We start from the raw sequence: 13,430 nt of genomic DNA on the forward strand, positions 1-13,430 counted from the left end.
CATCAGAAGCCAATCCGGTAACATTGATGCCTTCAGGTAGCATGTGTGGGTTTATTGACCAGTTGCCTTCACCCAAAAAGATCACGTTCTCGTGACGCCTGCGGCAAAAAGGACGTTCCACGTCTGCCGCCAAGGTCTGTGAGTAGTGGCGCTGGCTAACACTCCCAGGGTTCTACTATGACACATAAATACCCAAGAAAGTGGATGGGGAAGCGGCGCCGCGGTAGCCCAATTGGTAGAGCATCGCACGCGAAATGCAAAGGCTGTGGGTTCGGCTCCCACCTGCGGCAAGTTGTTTTTTCATCCACTTTAATTTCCATTAATTTATCGTTTCTTTATTTCACTTATTAAGCACAAGTAATTTCCCCTATGTTGTCCTTGGTGTCAGTGTTAGTTGGCTTCTGATGGTATGACTAATAAATATCGGGACCCTCGGTTAACCCCCTCTCTTCTATATATATATATATATATATATATATATATATATATATATATATATATATATATATATATATATCAGTCATGGAAGTGTGGCGGTGGACTAAATGCATCGACTATCATCAAAAATTTTGAAAACCTGAGACAAACCCGCAGCTTCAAGAAACAGCGGCGTAGGACTCCACCTTTGAGTCCTAGCCTACGCAGGAATGTTATAGCATTTATGGCCTCAAATCCCCATGCTAGCGTGCGGGACGTGGCCGCCCAGGTACTAATTTCGATGTCATCAGTTTGGAATGACAGAAAGCTGAGCTAGTTGGTAAGGATTCATTATGCAAAAGGGTGAGGCACAAGAGAAGAGAATTGGACACCACGAACGCCGGCTATAAACTGAAGGGAGCACTGAGGCGAAAAGAAGAAAGAAGACACAAAACTCATCTGCGCAAGCTCTGGAATTGTATCACCACGTGTCAGTCGGGTACATGTGCCGGTCTACGCGAGAGATAGCTGTTAAGGCACTCAATCTCTTCCTTATGTAAAGTAATCGAAGGCTGACTCACGCACGCACTTCCACCATTATAGATATGCCATGCATCTACCATAGGACGCGTATCTTCATTCTTGTGCCTGTACAATATCGTGCATTCATCTAACTCTGGCGTGCAGTTACAATCTTGGCAATGAAGGGAAAGATTAGAAGGCGATCCACCGGTTAACGACCTTTTCTGTTCCATTAGCCTCTGATTGATACACCGCCCCGTTTGCCCTACGTAGAACTGGCCACAGCTAAAGGGAACTTTATAAACTACACCCATACGACAGTCAGTAAAACTGTTGTTCTTATTGTGCTTCACAGGACAAATATCTGTTTTTTTTTTTGCCTTTTACCTGCTCTTTTTTCCTCTGAGCGGCAGCGCATATCTTACCTAGTTTATTGGGAGCAGTGAAAGCAACATTAACATCATATCTACTTGCAACTTTGTTAAGCCTGTGCGATACTGAATGAATGTACGGAATAGCCACTACTCTTTTTTTTTTTGCTGTTACTGCTTTCTGTAATCACGGCCGTCCCCCTCGCAACCGACTTCTTTAGGCGTTCAATAGGCGCCGGACCTGTGCATTAGAACTGGCGCTCATTTTGTGCATGCAGGATCTGATGAGAGAAGACTTAAAGCTGGACATGGCAATTCTGTTTTTTACTATTTTGGAATGCTTGGATTGAAAATTTAACAACGGCTTCGAAGATCTTGGGGAGTACTGCCAACAAACGTGATTTTGTTCGAAGACCAAGGAAATGTCTAGAAACTGAAGTACGCGTCGCTAAGGAAATTCCTTGCTAAACTTTAATCCTCCTCCATAAAGTTTAAATTGCTCACTTACTGAGTTAGCAGCGGAGTCGAATTATTCCCTATTGCAGAAAATCGGGTAATCATCAACGTAACGAAATATCTTGATAATGCAATCACCTAACGCTTTCTCTAAGCACCTGTCAACCTTACTCAGTTAAATATCGCTAAGAATAGGGGCAACTTTTTTTTAGCCAATACAAATGCCTGTTTTCTGCAGAAACACGCCATCTCTCCACCCAATCAGCGTCGACTTTAAAGAATTTCTTGAAAAGTTCCCGTGGAAACACCGCATCTGTCAATAAAAGCCGACTCTTGCACTTGTTCTTTAATGCACTCATTTACGGAATTTAGCAACTCGTCATACGGCAAGGAGTAATACAGGTCTTCGATATCCATACTAAAAGCTGTACAATCACCAGGATTTTCCTCTCAAATACTGAACTAGTGCCTGAGAATTACGCAAGCGAAAGGGGTCTGAAAAAACTAGTGAGGCTAAGCAGTTCTGTAGGTAACTAGCGACACAGACCTGCCACGTCCCTTTCTCTGACAGTATAGCACGAAAAGGAATTTCTTGCTTATGGGTCTTCGCCGAGAAAAATAGTTCTAGGGTGAGGGATTTTGCTTTCTTGACATTAGAGACAACCCTATCAAGATTATGTCTTCACAAGAGGTCAACCGCACGTTGCTTAACTGCCGAGGGCTTCAGTCACATAACAAGAGTTTCAGACAGAGTTTCCTTACACTTGTAATGCAGTGTGGCGGTCATTTTAAAATTTCTCGCTGCTTTAACCTCTGCCGGTAGTTCATTCCATGTTTTGACACCACTGAACTCGAGCAGGCGTTCACTATATACATTATTACATTTGGGCAGGTTAAAATTGCAATTGGATGCTTGCCTTGCACTACGAGAAGGTAAAACGAATTAAGAGGCTTAACGGAAGGGGAGAATTAGTGTTTATTATAGTGTTGATCAAGAGCGAAGTTTCATAGTTGCGCAAGAACCGAAACGATAGTACCTGGTTATCATGGAAAACGTTGGTCCCGGAATGACCTCCGGATTAGTAGTTATCGCGGTCAATGCTGCAGTTTCCAAATTTTTGTCACTGCAGTACCCTTACATTTTTTTCGAATCGTTCAAATCGGTTACTGCGTGAAAAAGGGCTTAAACTGTGAGAGGGCATAGTACAGGCATTGACCCGAGGCCAAGCTCGTAAAATCGCGTCGCTTTCGGCTGAAAATGCACAAGCTGCTCCAGCGGAAGCAGAAAAAGGGATAACTTCAATACCCGAATCCGAGCTAGGCCCGAGGGACAAAAAAAAAAGAACAGTTGAGGAGAGCCTGCCAGCTGACCGGCTCAATGAGAGCGTATCACTAGAGTGTCAAAGTTCAAGCATGCAGGAAGAGCCAGCTGACGCAATCGCAAGCGAGACAGGGTCGTTATTATCACCGGCCTCAAAGAACATTGATCAGCTCTTACGTGTGCATAGAGAGTCGCTGGCAGCGGAGCAAAATAATGATGAGAGCTTAGCTAAATTACATCACACAGCTAAAGAAGGCATTGCTAGGCGTAACGTGACGATACATGAGAGAGGAGGATTGTTGTATCGGCACTACAGAGATCGAAAGGGTAGGATTTTAGATCAGTTAGTCGTACCTACTAAGTACAAGGAGGAGCTTTTGAGTCTCTGTCATGGAAATGGGTGGTCCGGCCACCTAGGCATAAACAAATCAAAGGAAAGATTGCTTATGGAATACTGCTGGCCTGGCTGTTTCAAAGACGTAGAAAACTTTGTAAGATCATGCGACGCCTGCCAGCGCTCGGGTAAACCAGGAGAGACATGGAAAGCTCCACTAAAGGTAGTGCCCTTACTAACAGAACCTTTCAGACGACTTGTGATAGACACGGTAGGGCCTCTACCAAAAACAATATCGGGTTACAGGTACTTGTTTACCATGCTGTGTCCGGCTGCAAAGTTTCCAGAAGCAATCCCTCTGAAAGAGCTCAGCTCCACCGAAGTTGCAGACGCGCTTTTGACAGTATTTGCACGAGTTGGGTTTGCGGCCGAAGTTCAGGCGGATCAAGGGTCAGTATTCACCAGCGCACTGACTTCCACATTCTTGCAAAAGTGTGGGGTAAAGTTAATACACAGTTCCGTCTATCATCCTCAGTCAAAAAGTGTAGAGAGGTGGCATTCAGTGCTTGCGTGCGCTCTGTTACGAGCACAAGGAGGACTGGGAGAACTGTCTGCCGGCAACTCTGTTTGCTTTGCGAACGGTTCCACATGAAGCGACAGGGTTCTCGCCAGCAGAACTAGTGTATGGGGGGACACTCCGTTCTTCGCTAAGAATGTTAAGAGAGATGTGGGAGGAAAGAGGAGAGGGTCTACAGTGGTTTAATACGTGCTAAATCTGCTGGAACGGCTAAGCACAACCCAAGAATTAGTCGAAATGGACATGGGAGTAGCTCAAAAGAACGCCAAATTCTATTACGACAAGAATGCGAGGCTTCGTACGTTTAACGCCGGAGACCAGGTAATGATCCTCAAACCTTTAAGAAAGAACAAGCTTGAAGCTCACTGGGACGGGCCCGTTAAAGCGTTGCACAAACTTTCAAATACTAACTATGCTCTGAAAATGCCCTGTCGCAGGAAGGAGGTGAGGATATATCACTGCAATTTGATGAAGCCGTATATAGAGCGGAGCGGAGTCGTTAACTATACCATCAAAGAGCAGGATGGCACTAGTACCAAGTTTAAGGAGTATAGGGCGACCTCCAAATCTGAAATCGGCTTAGAAGAAGTAGGAAAACATTCGGTAAGCTCTCACGCTCTTAGACCCGAACAGCTAAATGAGCTAAAATGGGTGTTAGGGGAATATTTCCACAGATTCAGCGATCGGCCGGGTAGAACCGAACTAATAACGCATGAAATAGAGCTGACATCGACCGAACCCGTAAGATCAAAGCCTTACAGGGTGTCGCCAAGACAGAGAGAGATTATGGAGGCAGAGATACAGCGCATGCTAGAGTTGGGAGTTATTGAGCCCGCTGAGACTACACGTCACCGCTAATACTGGCAGAAACCCCCTAACAAGGACCCTCGTCCGTGTGTTGACTACAGGAAGTTAAATGCCATCACTAGGGATCAGCTGTACCCGGTACCCAACATTGAGGAACGAATTGAAAGAGTTATCGCTGCTAAATACATTTCAACTATAGATCTCGTGCGGGGGTACTGGCAAGTTCCCCTTTCAGAAATTGCCAGCCGCTATGCCGCATTCATCTCACCTGTAGGCACTTTTCGCCCTCTTGCACTCCACTTCGGGCTAAAGAACGTGCCGTTTAGCTTCTCTTAGGTTAATGGATATTGTCCTAAAGGACTTGCAGGAGTTTGCCTTTCCATATCTTGATGATATAGCAATCTTTTCGGACAGCTGGGAACAACACGTATCGCACCTCAAACAGGTGTTCTAACGGTTGAGGGAAGCCGGCTTAACGATGAAAGCGGAAAAGTGTAGATTTGGTTGTTCGCAGGTTACTTATCTGGGCCATGTTGTCGGCCAAGGCACGAGACGGCCGGCAGAGCTGAAAATAGCTACGATTGGAGAATTTTCTCAGCTGCGCACAAAAACAGACCTTCGTTCATTTTGGGACTTGTGGGGTACTATCAACGATACATTCCGAATTACTCGCACATGGCAAGTCCATTAACGGACGCCCTCCGAAAGGGAGCACCAAGTAGCGTACACTGGGATAAGGACAAAGAGAACGCTTTCCAAAGTTTGAAAACGCTATTGGTTTCTCGTCCTGTGCTTCGCGCGCCAGACTACACAAATGAATTCATAGTTCAATGCGACGCAAGTGACAGAGGTATGGGCGTGGTACTTAGTCAGGTCGGCGACGATAACGAGGAGCATCCTATCCTCTATGCCAGCCGTAAACTAAATGTAAGAGAGGAAGCCTACAGTGCTCCAGAGAAGGAATGCGCTTGTTTAGTTTGGGCTGCCCAGAAGTTGTCGTGTTACTTGTACGGAGCGAAGTTCATCTTCGAGACCGACCACTGTCCTCTGACGTGGCTCAATCAAATGTCACACAAAAATGGCCGCTTGCTCCGATGGAGCCTCACTCTCCAAGAGTACAACTTCTCCGTTAGATATAAAAAGGGAAAGTTGCATAGCAATGCGGATGGTTTGAGCAGGCTAATTTGAATTCTGCGTTTAAGGGTCCCGCCTAAATTTTAGGGTTACTATCGTTAATTTTGTTAAGCCAAGAAGATCCCCTCTCATTTAGCAGGATTCCCTCCATGATTGCTGAATTTTTCAGCACGAAATTGCTTCAAAAACTGGCATAGCGAAATCCAGCATTTTTTGTTTCTGCACTTATATTTTCTTTGAAGCCAAGCGGGTCTAAATTGAGATCCAAGGTGCGTCATCTCGGCACAGAGCCGTGTTGTGGGGTTCGTTTTGCAGTTGCCTGTCCTTGTTGGACGTTTTGGGGTGGTGGCATCATTACACAAGTGGTCGCTGCGAGCCAAGGCATCACCTCCTGGCCACCAGCCGTTCTCTTCCTGCCCAGCGGTTGACAGCGCTGGACAGTCGAGATTTTCCGGGCCATAGAGGCGCTGTTAAGAACGGCCCGCTGACATTCAAGTTTTAGCTGTTAGGAATGGCCTGCCAAGGTGGCAACGTGCAAGTTTTGCCAGCCAGTTGCGACAGCGACGGCAAACTTTTCTTGGAACGCCACCGCAAACCTCCAGCCACGGCGTCACTAAGTCGACTGTGTGTGGAGAACAATACGCGCGTCCTCGACTCTCCGTCGCTGGAGCCGAGTTTGACGAAGCAGGCTTTGTGCCTGAACCCGCCACGCGGATCTGATCTGCTATGAGCGGGGGAGTTGCCGCGGGAACGTCTACAGAGACCCCTTCCCACGTGCCGTTCAAGAAGCAAGACAATGGACACCACGGCGGCCGCGCTGAGGGGGTCAGCTCCGAGTTCTGCGAGGGCCCTCTGCCCTCGGGGGGACCGTGAACCTGTGTGTGTGTGTGTGTGTGTGTGTGTGTGTGTGTGTGTGTGTGTGTGTGTGTGTGTGTGTGTGTGTGTGTGTGTGTGTGTGTGTGTGTGTGTGTGTGTGTGTGTGTGTGTGTGTGTGTGTGTGTGTGTGTGTGTGTGTGTGTGTGTGTGTGTGTGTGTGTGTAATCCCTCGCGAAGAGGCGGCATGTCTCCGGGTCAAACGAGGACCGAGGGAGGACCGAGTGTTTATAAACCGCTGTTGTGCGGCTGCTCAGTGCACTTTCTCTCGCAGTCATGCTAGACTGATGAACTGCAACATCCTTATGTAGATACTGTAAATAAACCCATATTCCTCGTTCTCGATGAGAAGCAGTCATTCCCCTCAACAACATCCTCAGCGTGGATAAGTTGGACGACGGCATGGGCCAGCTACCTTCTAATTCATGCCCGACTCCAATCTTGACAACTGATTACGAGCGATGGGATTGAGCCCCCAACCCTGACAATGGGTGAATGACATGCTGTCCCGAAGAAACCATTAATAATCAATCGCGATCCACGAAACGCACAACCGACGTACACTCAACATGGGCGCAGGTACACAAATCAACCGGCGAAATCGCCGGCACCCTTCCAAAACGTTTCCAGCGGCTTGCGTCAGAGGGCAGCACAGGAACATGAAAGAGGCGGATTACACGAAGGAAGATCACGCCACCGAGAGGGCTCAGGCTGTGAAACTGAACTGTCTTCAATTAAGAGGTCGTGTATATATTCAAATAACTCCGTCATTTTAGCGATCGATTCGAGGTCACACGAAGTTTCTTCAAATATATATATATATATATATATATATATATATATATATATATATATATATATATATATATATATATATATATATACACATACATATATATGGTTCGGAAAAGTTGTCGCCCCCCCCCCTCGGACAAATTAAAACTCTCCGCCTATGTCTGTAGGCACAAATAGCATTAAAGGTTTGCAGGAGAAAAGTGTTTCGCCACACTACCGTTGCGATTGGATCCACGAAGCATCTTACCCACCATTACTTTTGCGATGCGAAGATACCTTCAAAAAGATTCATCGACAGGAATCACTTTTCTCGCGGCCGATCCGGTTTCTCCGATGAAATACACGTGAAACTCCAGAAAATTTCTCATCAGAATATATATATTCTTCTGAACCTAGATACTACGAAAGTTGATGGATTGAAAATGCAGGAGTTCAATTTAAATGACTGGTGGGAGCTGAATTTTACTGCGCAATACAGTAATTACCTGAGAAACAGGGCTTGAATGTCACGCTGAGTGGACAATTTAAATCGTTTTCATGGGCAAGCTAAGAGAGGCACGCAGACATTGGATTGGATTGGAACAAACTTTATTTGTGCCTGCAGTTGGGCGCTCGCGCGCCCCGACGAGGGCCTACGTCATCTACGAGGTTGCCGTACGTTGCCGTTACTCGGCGCGGGTCTCCGCTCGCCGTTGCCGGCTCGCTGGGTCCCTGCCTTTCGAGCGCCCCGAGGACCTGCTGAACGGCCCAGAGCTGTTGGTCTTGGTCATAGATCTTCGCGGCTGCCTCGAGCCGCGGCGGGATCGTTCTTGATCTTACTTCCTCTGGATTTTTTATGCAGTCCCACAAGACGTGCGTGTAGTCTGCCGTCTCCCTCCGGCAGACCCTGCACTTATCGGTCGGGTATGTTTCGGGGTACATATGGCGATACATCAGTCCCGGGCTCGGTAGCGATCCGGTCTGGAGCTGTCTCAATAGTACCGCCTCCGCTCGACTCAGCCTCAGGTGCGGGGATGGGAGAGTCCATCGAGCCAGGCGGTAGGCCTTCGTGATGTCGTTGTAGTCCGTCATGCGGTCCTTGGCTCCGAACCACGTCCGACGGTCTGTCGCCGGTGCGCGGTTGGTTAACGCTCGCGTCGCTGCGTGTGCCGTCTCATTGTGGTTCTCATTGCCTTCCGACGTGTCGCCCGCGTGCACCGGGAACCACTTGATTCTTACTCTCCTGTCTTGCAGCATGGCCGCTCGCAGTGCGCGCTCGGCCTCACTGCAGGTTTGGCCTTTGGCGAAGTTTCGCACCGCCTGTCTCGAGTCACTCAGCACCGTGTGGCAGTCCGCGTCGGCGATGGCCAGGGATGGCTAGGGCGATGGCCACCTCCTCCGCTTGTTCCGCTCCGGCGCTTCTCACGCTCGCTGCCGTCCTCGTGGCGCCGGTTGATACCTCTAACCTCTATTACGACCGCTGCGAAGGCGTTCCGTTGGTATCCGGCCGCGTCCACGTACCGCGCGTGCTCGTCATTGGCATGGAGGTCGATAAGAGCCTTGGCACTCGCCGCTATTCTTCCCTTGTTGAACTCGGCATTCATGTTCTTGGGTATGGGGTCGATTCTGGTCTGGCATCGGACCTCTTCGGGGGCGGGGAGCTTCATCTCCGCCTCGTTCGATTGTCCTATTCCCAGGTCGTCCAGTATCTTCCCTCCGGCTTTGGTCGCGGACAGCCGCTCCAGTTGAGAGGTCCGTTGCGCTTCGGCTATTTCTTCGAGCGTGTTGTGTATCCCGAGTTGTAAGAAGTGGGTCGTGCTCGTGGACTCGAACAAGCCCAGCGCCGTCTTGTGCGCTCTTCTGATGATTACGTTGATTTTGTTGCGTTCGTGTTGCAGCCATCTGTGGTAGGCTGCAACGTACGCAACGTGGCTGATGATGGATTGAACGAGCCTAATTAGGCTCCCCTCTGTCATGCCAGCCTTCCGGGAAGTGACTCGTTTGAGGAGTCAAATCGCGTTGACTGTTTCTGCCGTGAGACGGGCGATGGTTTCGCCGTTTCTTCCGTGCTTTTCGGTGACCATGCCTAGGATCCTGATTTTGCCGACCTCGGGGATCACGTTGCCGGATTTAATTACGATTCTGATTTTTTCGTATTCCCCTTGTCTGGTCTTGCCTCTGCCGTTGTCGGCAGGTAGGAGTATCAGAAGCTCCGATTTGCTCGGCGAACATCTCAGTCCGGTGCCTTCCAGCTGGTCTTCTATCGCGTTGACGGCGGCTTGCAGCGCGCCCTCGATGTGGGCGTCGCTGCCGCCGGTCACCCACAGCGTGATATCGTCCGCGTAGATGGTGCGCCTAACGTATTCGATGTCCGCGAGCTTCTTGGGCACTCCGATCATTACCAGATTGGACAGCATCAGCGAAATGACAGATCCCTGCGGTGTGCCGGTGCTCCCGAGCTTTTGGCTGTGTTGTGGTCCGCGGGCAAATTTAATCTGTGTGCGTTAACTATGGGCTTTAGATCATAAAGTAATATTACTTAGTCACTATTATTATATTTTTTTAAATTCATGTACATACTGCAGACCATGATTAGATCAGGCATATTATAAATATTATAGTATTACAATGTTGTTATATTAAAATTATTTGTTTGTTTATTTTACGATTGCGGATAAAATGTATCGCGTTAATTAACGTCCGCTTGCGGCCCTTTAAAGGGGCCCTGAACCACCCCGCGGTCTTGGAGAAATAACATAGTCCGCGGGTAGCATATGCTGTTGTGAACATCTCAGTCAAGTTCTGTTCTACGCGGTCCGTAGAGCTCGCAAGCGGAGCGCGAAGTCACCTTTCTCTCAAACGCTCTCGTTTCAAAAACCCAATAATCCTCGCTCTTTTCTGTGTGCTTTATTTCGTCATAAAGCACACTCCACTACGCGGCTGCTATTGGTTGCTGTGCTCGGCTACACCGCGGCCGCCGCGAGGTGGCGCCACGAGTCCAGTGCCTAAGCGCACTACGGCTTTCTGAGGACAGCCGCGTTTGGCTTACGTTTAGCGCGGCATAGGCACCAAATCGTAAACTTGAACTGCGCGCCACGGTGACGTCTCCGCTGTAGCCTTCGCAGTGCATTGCCAATAACTCCGCGTCTGCTGAATGCATTGAAGTACTTTTTGCGGCAAAGTGGTTCTGAAATAGCCTATGTTCACTTCAAATGTCTTTCTCCACTTCGATAAAAAGTGGTTCAGGGCCCCTTTAACGTGATTGTCAAATACTGCCGCCTGTTTTTGTTGCGGAATTAGAAAACAGCGAAATCGACGTTTAACATTTATATTTAATTTTGCAATTTTCGATATCGTTCTTGATTTTCTTCTTTTTCTTAGTTAGAGGGCCTGAATTAGGATTTCGCTCCTGTCTGACACCAGATTCGATTGAACAGTTAATACAAACATTTTTGCGTTCTCAAAATGTAGAAGCGAGTTGCGTTTGTCGAACGGTTACCTTCGTGCCTTCGCTTATACTCCCTTGCATGTATGGAAAAGTTTAACGTCATGTTATCTACCGCATTTTTCTTCCATTTCGGAAAGTTGCTGAGCTTCAGTTGATCGCACACCGTGTTAATTAGCACTTCCGCACCGTTTAAGCGGCACACCGGACGCGGCACGCGCGGCGGCGTGCGCGCTGCACGAAGGCGCGCGCTCGATTCCGTCTGGCAACCGCGCCGACAGGGAAGGTCACGTCCTCTCGTCGGTGTAGGGGAAGGTGATCTCGCTGGGCGTTTGGCTGTTAAGCATTGTAGCTCGAGCTTGCAGCGAGTATGGCTTTCGTCTCTCGCAGATTGGCCTGCACCTTGGCCAGGCAATTCCCGAAGCAAACGCCGAAACTTAAGCCCGCTCACGAAGCGATAAGTGCGCTCGCATTACGAAAGCTTTCGACCACGCCATGCTCCTATGCATCCGCCGGTGCGGCCGAGGTTTCCAGCATCCTCGAGGAGCGTATCCTGGGCCAGACCTCTGCAACTGACCTCGAAGAAACCGGCCGCGTGCTCAGCATTGGAGACGGCATCGCCCGCGTCTATGGCCTCAAGAACATACAAGCCGAAGAGATGGTGGAATTTTCGAGCGGATTGAAAGGTATGGCCCTTAACTTGGAGCCGGACAACGTGGGTATCGTCGTGTTCGGTAACGACAGGCTTATTAAGGAGGGTGACATTGTGAAGCGTACCGGAGCTATTGTCGACGTGCCGGTCGGTCCCGAACTCCTTGGTCGCGTTGTGGATGCCCTTGGCAATCCCATAGATGGCAAAGGACCCATAACTTGCAAATCCCGTGCTCGTGTCGGCGTGAAGGCGCCTGGCATTATCCCGCGTATCTCAGTAAAGGAGCCTATGCTTACAGGAATCAAAGCCGTAGACAGCTTGGTCCCTATCGGTCGTGGACAGCGAGAGCTCATTATTGGAGACAGGCAAACTGGCAAAACTGCTATTGCTATCGATGGAATTATCAACCAGAAGCGTTTCAATGAAGGCTCGGACGAGAAGAAAAAGCTGTTCTGTATTTACGTCGCCATTGGACAGAAGAGGAGTACAGTCGCGCAGATTTTAAAACGGTTGAGCCAGTCCGATGCCATGAAGTACACCATCATCGTCAGTGCAACCGCCTCGGACGCTGCTCCGCTTCAATACCTCGCTCCCTATGCTGGGTGCGCCATGGGCGAATACTTCCGCGACAACGGCATGCATGCCCTCATCATCTACGACGATTTGTCCAAGCAGGCCGTCGCCTACCGTCAAATGTCTCTGCTGCTGCGACGGCCCCCAGGTCGCGAGGCGTATCCTGGCGATGTCTTCTACCTTCACTCCCGTCTCCTTGAGCGAGCAGCCAAGATGAACGACAACTTTGGCGGCGGCTCCCTGACTGCTTTGCCAGTGATCGAAACGCAGGCCGGTGATGTCTCGGCCTACATTCCCACCAACGTCATTTCCATCACCGATGGCCAGATTTTCCTTGAAACTGAACTTTTTTACAAGGGTATTCGGCCGGCTATCAACGTCGGGTTGTCTGTAAGTCGTGTCGGCTCAGCTGCCCAGACTAAGGCCATGAAGCAAGTCGCAGGGTCCATGAAGCTGGAACTTGCCCAATACCGTGAAGTTGCTGCTTTCGCACAATTTGGCTCCGACCTTGATGCAGCCACACAACAACTGTTAAACAGGGGTGTGCGGCTCACAGAACTGCTGAAGCAAGGTCAGTACACACCAATGGCAATTGAAGACCAAGTCGCAGTCATCTACACTGGTGTCCGTGGGTATCTTGACAAACTCGACCCTGCCAAGATCAACGACTTTGAGAAGGAGTACCTTCAGCACATTCGAAGCCACCACAAGGACATCCTGGCTACCATTGCTCAAGAAGGCCACATCAGTGAAGCTACAGATGCAAAATTGAAGAACATTGTCACCTCATTCATGGCTAACTTCACAGCATAATTTGTAAATTTCTTGCACTGCCTCAACTGCCCTGCCAACTTTTCTAGTCTATGTAAAATGAGTAGATATAGACTAGGCATCGTCTTCGTGCAAGAGCTTAAATTATCTGCTGTAATGTCATGATAAAAATAAATTGGAAAATGAACACGAACAATTGTGTTAAGAATGTGTCATTCAAAATAGCTTATTCTTTTTCAGTTTTTTTTTTTTAAGTTTTTAAATGTGGATCTTGTTGCCAGGAGCAGTTCGGAGTTTGAGCACCCACCTGGACAAATCTGCCAATGAAAATTTCATGAGCAAAGAGTAAAGAGTCTTTCAGTTGCCTGACTGCCTTTTGGAAGTAGTTATGCATCACTTGCTC

At 48.7% G+C, this 13,430-nt stretch overlaps 1 protein-coding gene across 1 annotated transcript; it reads left to right on the plus strand.

Annotated features, from left to right (window-relative positions):
- Window positions 1-11,300: 11,300 nt before the first annotated feature.
- LOC142564548 (ATP synthase F(1) complex subunit alpha, mitochondrial-like) lies at window positions 11,301-13,223 on the plus strand. The gene has a single exon (XM_075675578.1). It carries the CDS (start codon window positions 11,402-11,404, stop codon window positions 13,067-13,069), a length of 1,668 nt encoding a protein of 555 aa, XP_075531693.1. The 5' UTR covers window positions 11,301-11,401; the 3' UTR covers window positions 13,070-13,223.
- Window positions 13,224-13,430: the final 207 nt, after the last annotated feature.

Source organism: Dermacentor variabilis, chromosome 1, assembly GCF_050947875.1.
Source record: "Dermacentor variabilis isolate Ectoservices chromosome 1, ASM5094787v1, whole genome shotgun sequence".
Taxonomy (NCBI): domain Eukaryota; kingdom Metazoa; phylum Arthropoda; class Arachnida; order Ixodida; family Ixodidae; genus Dermacentor; species Dermacentor variabilis.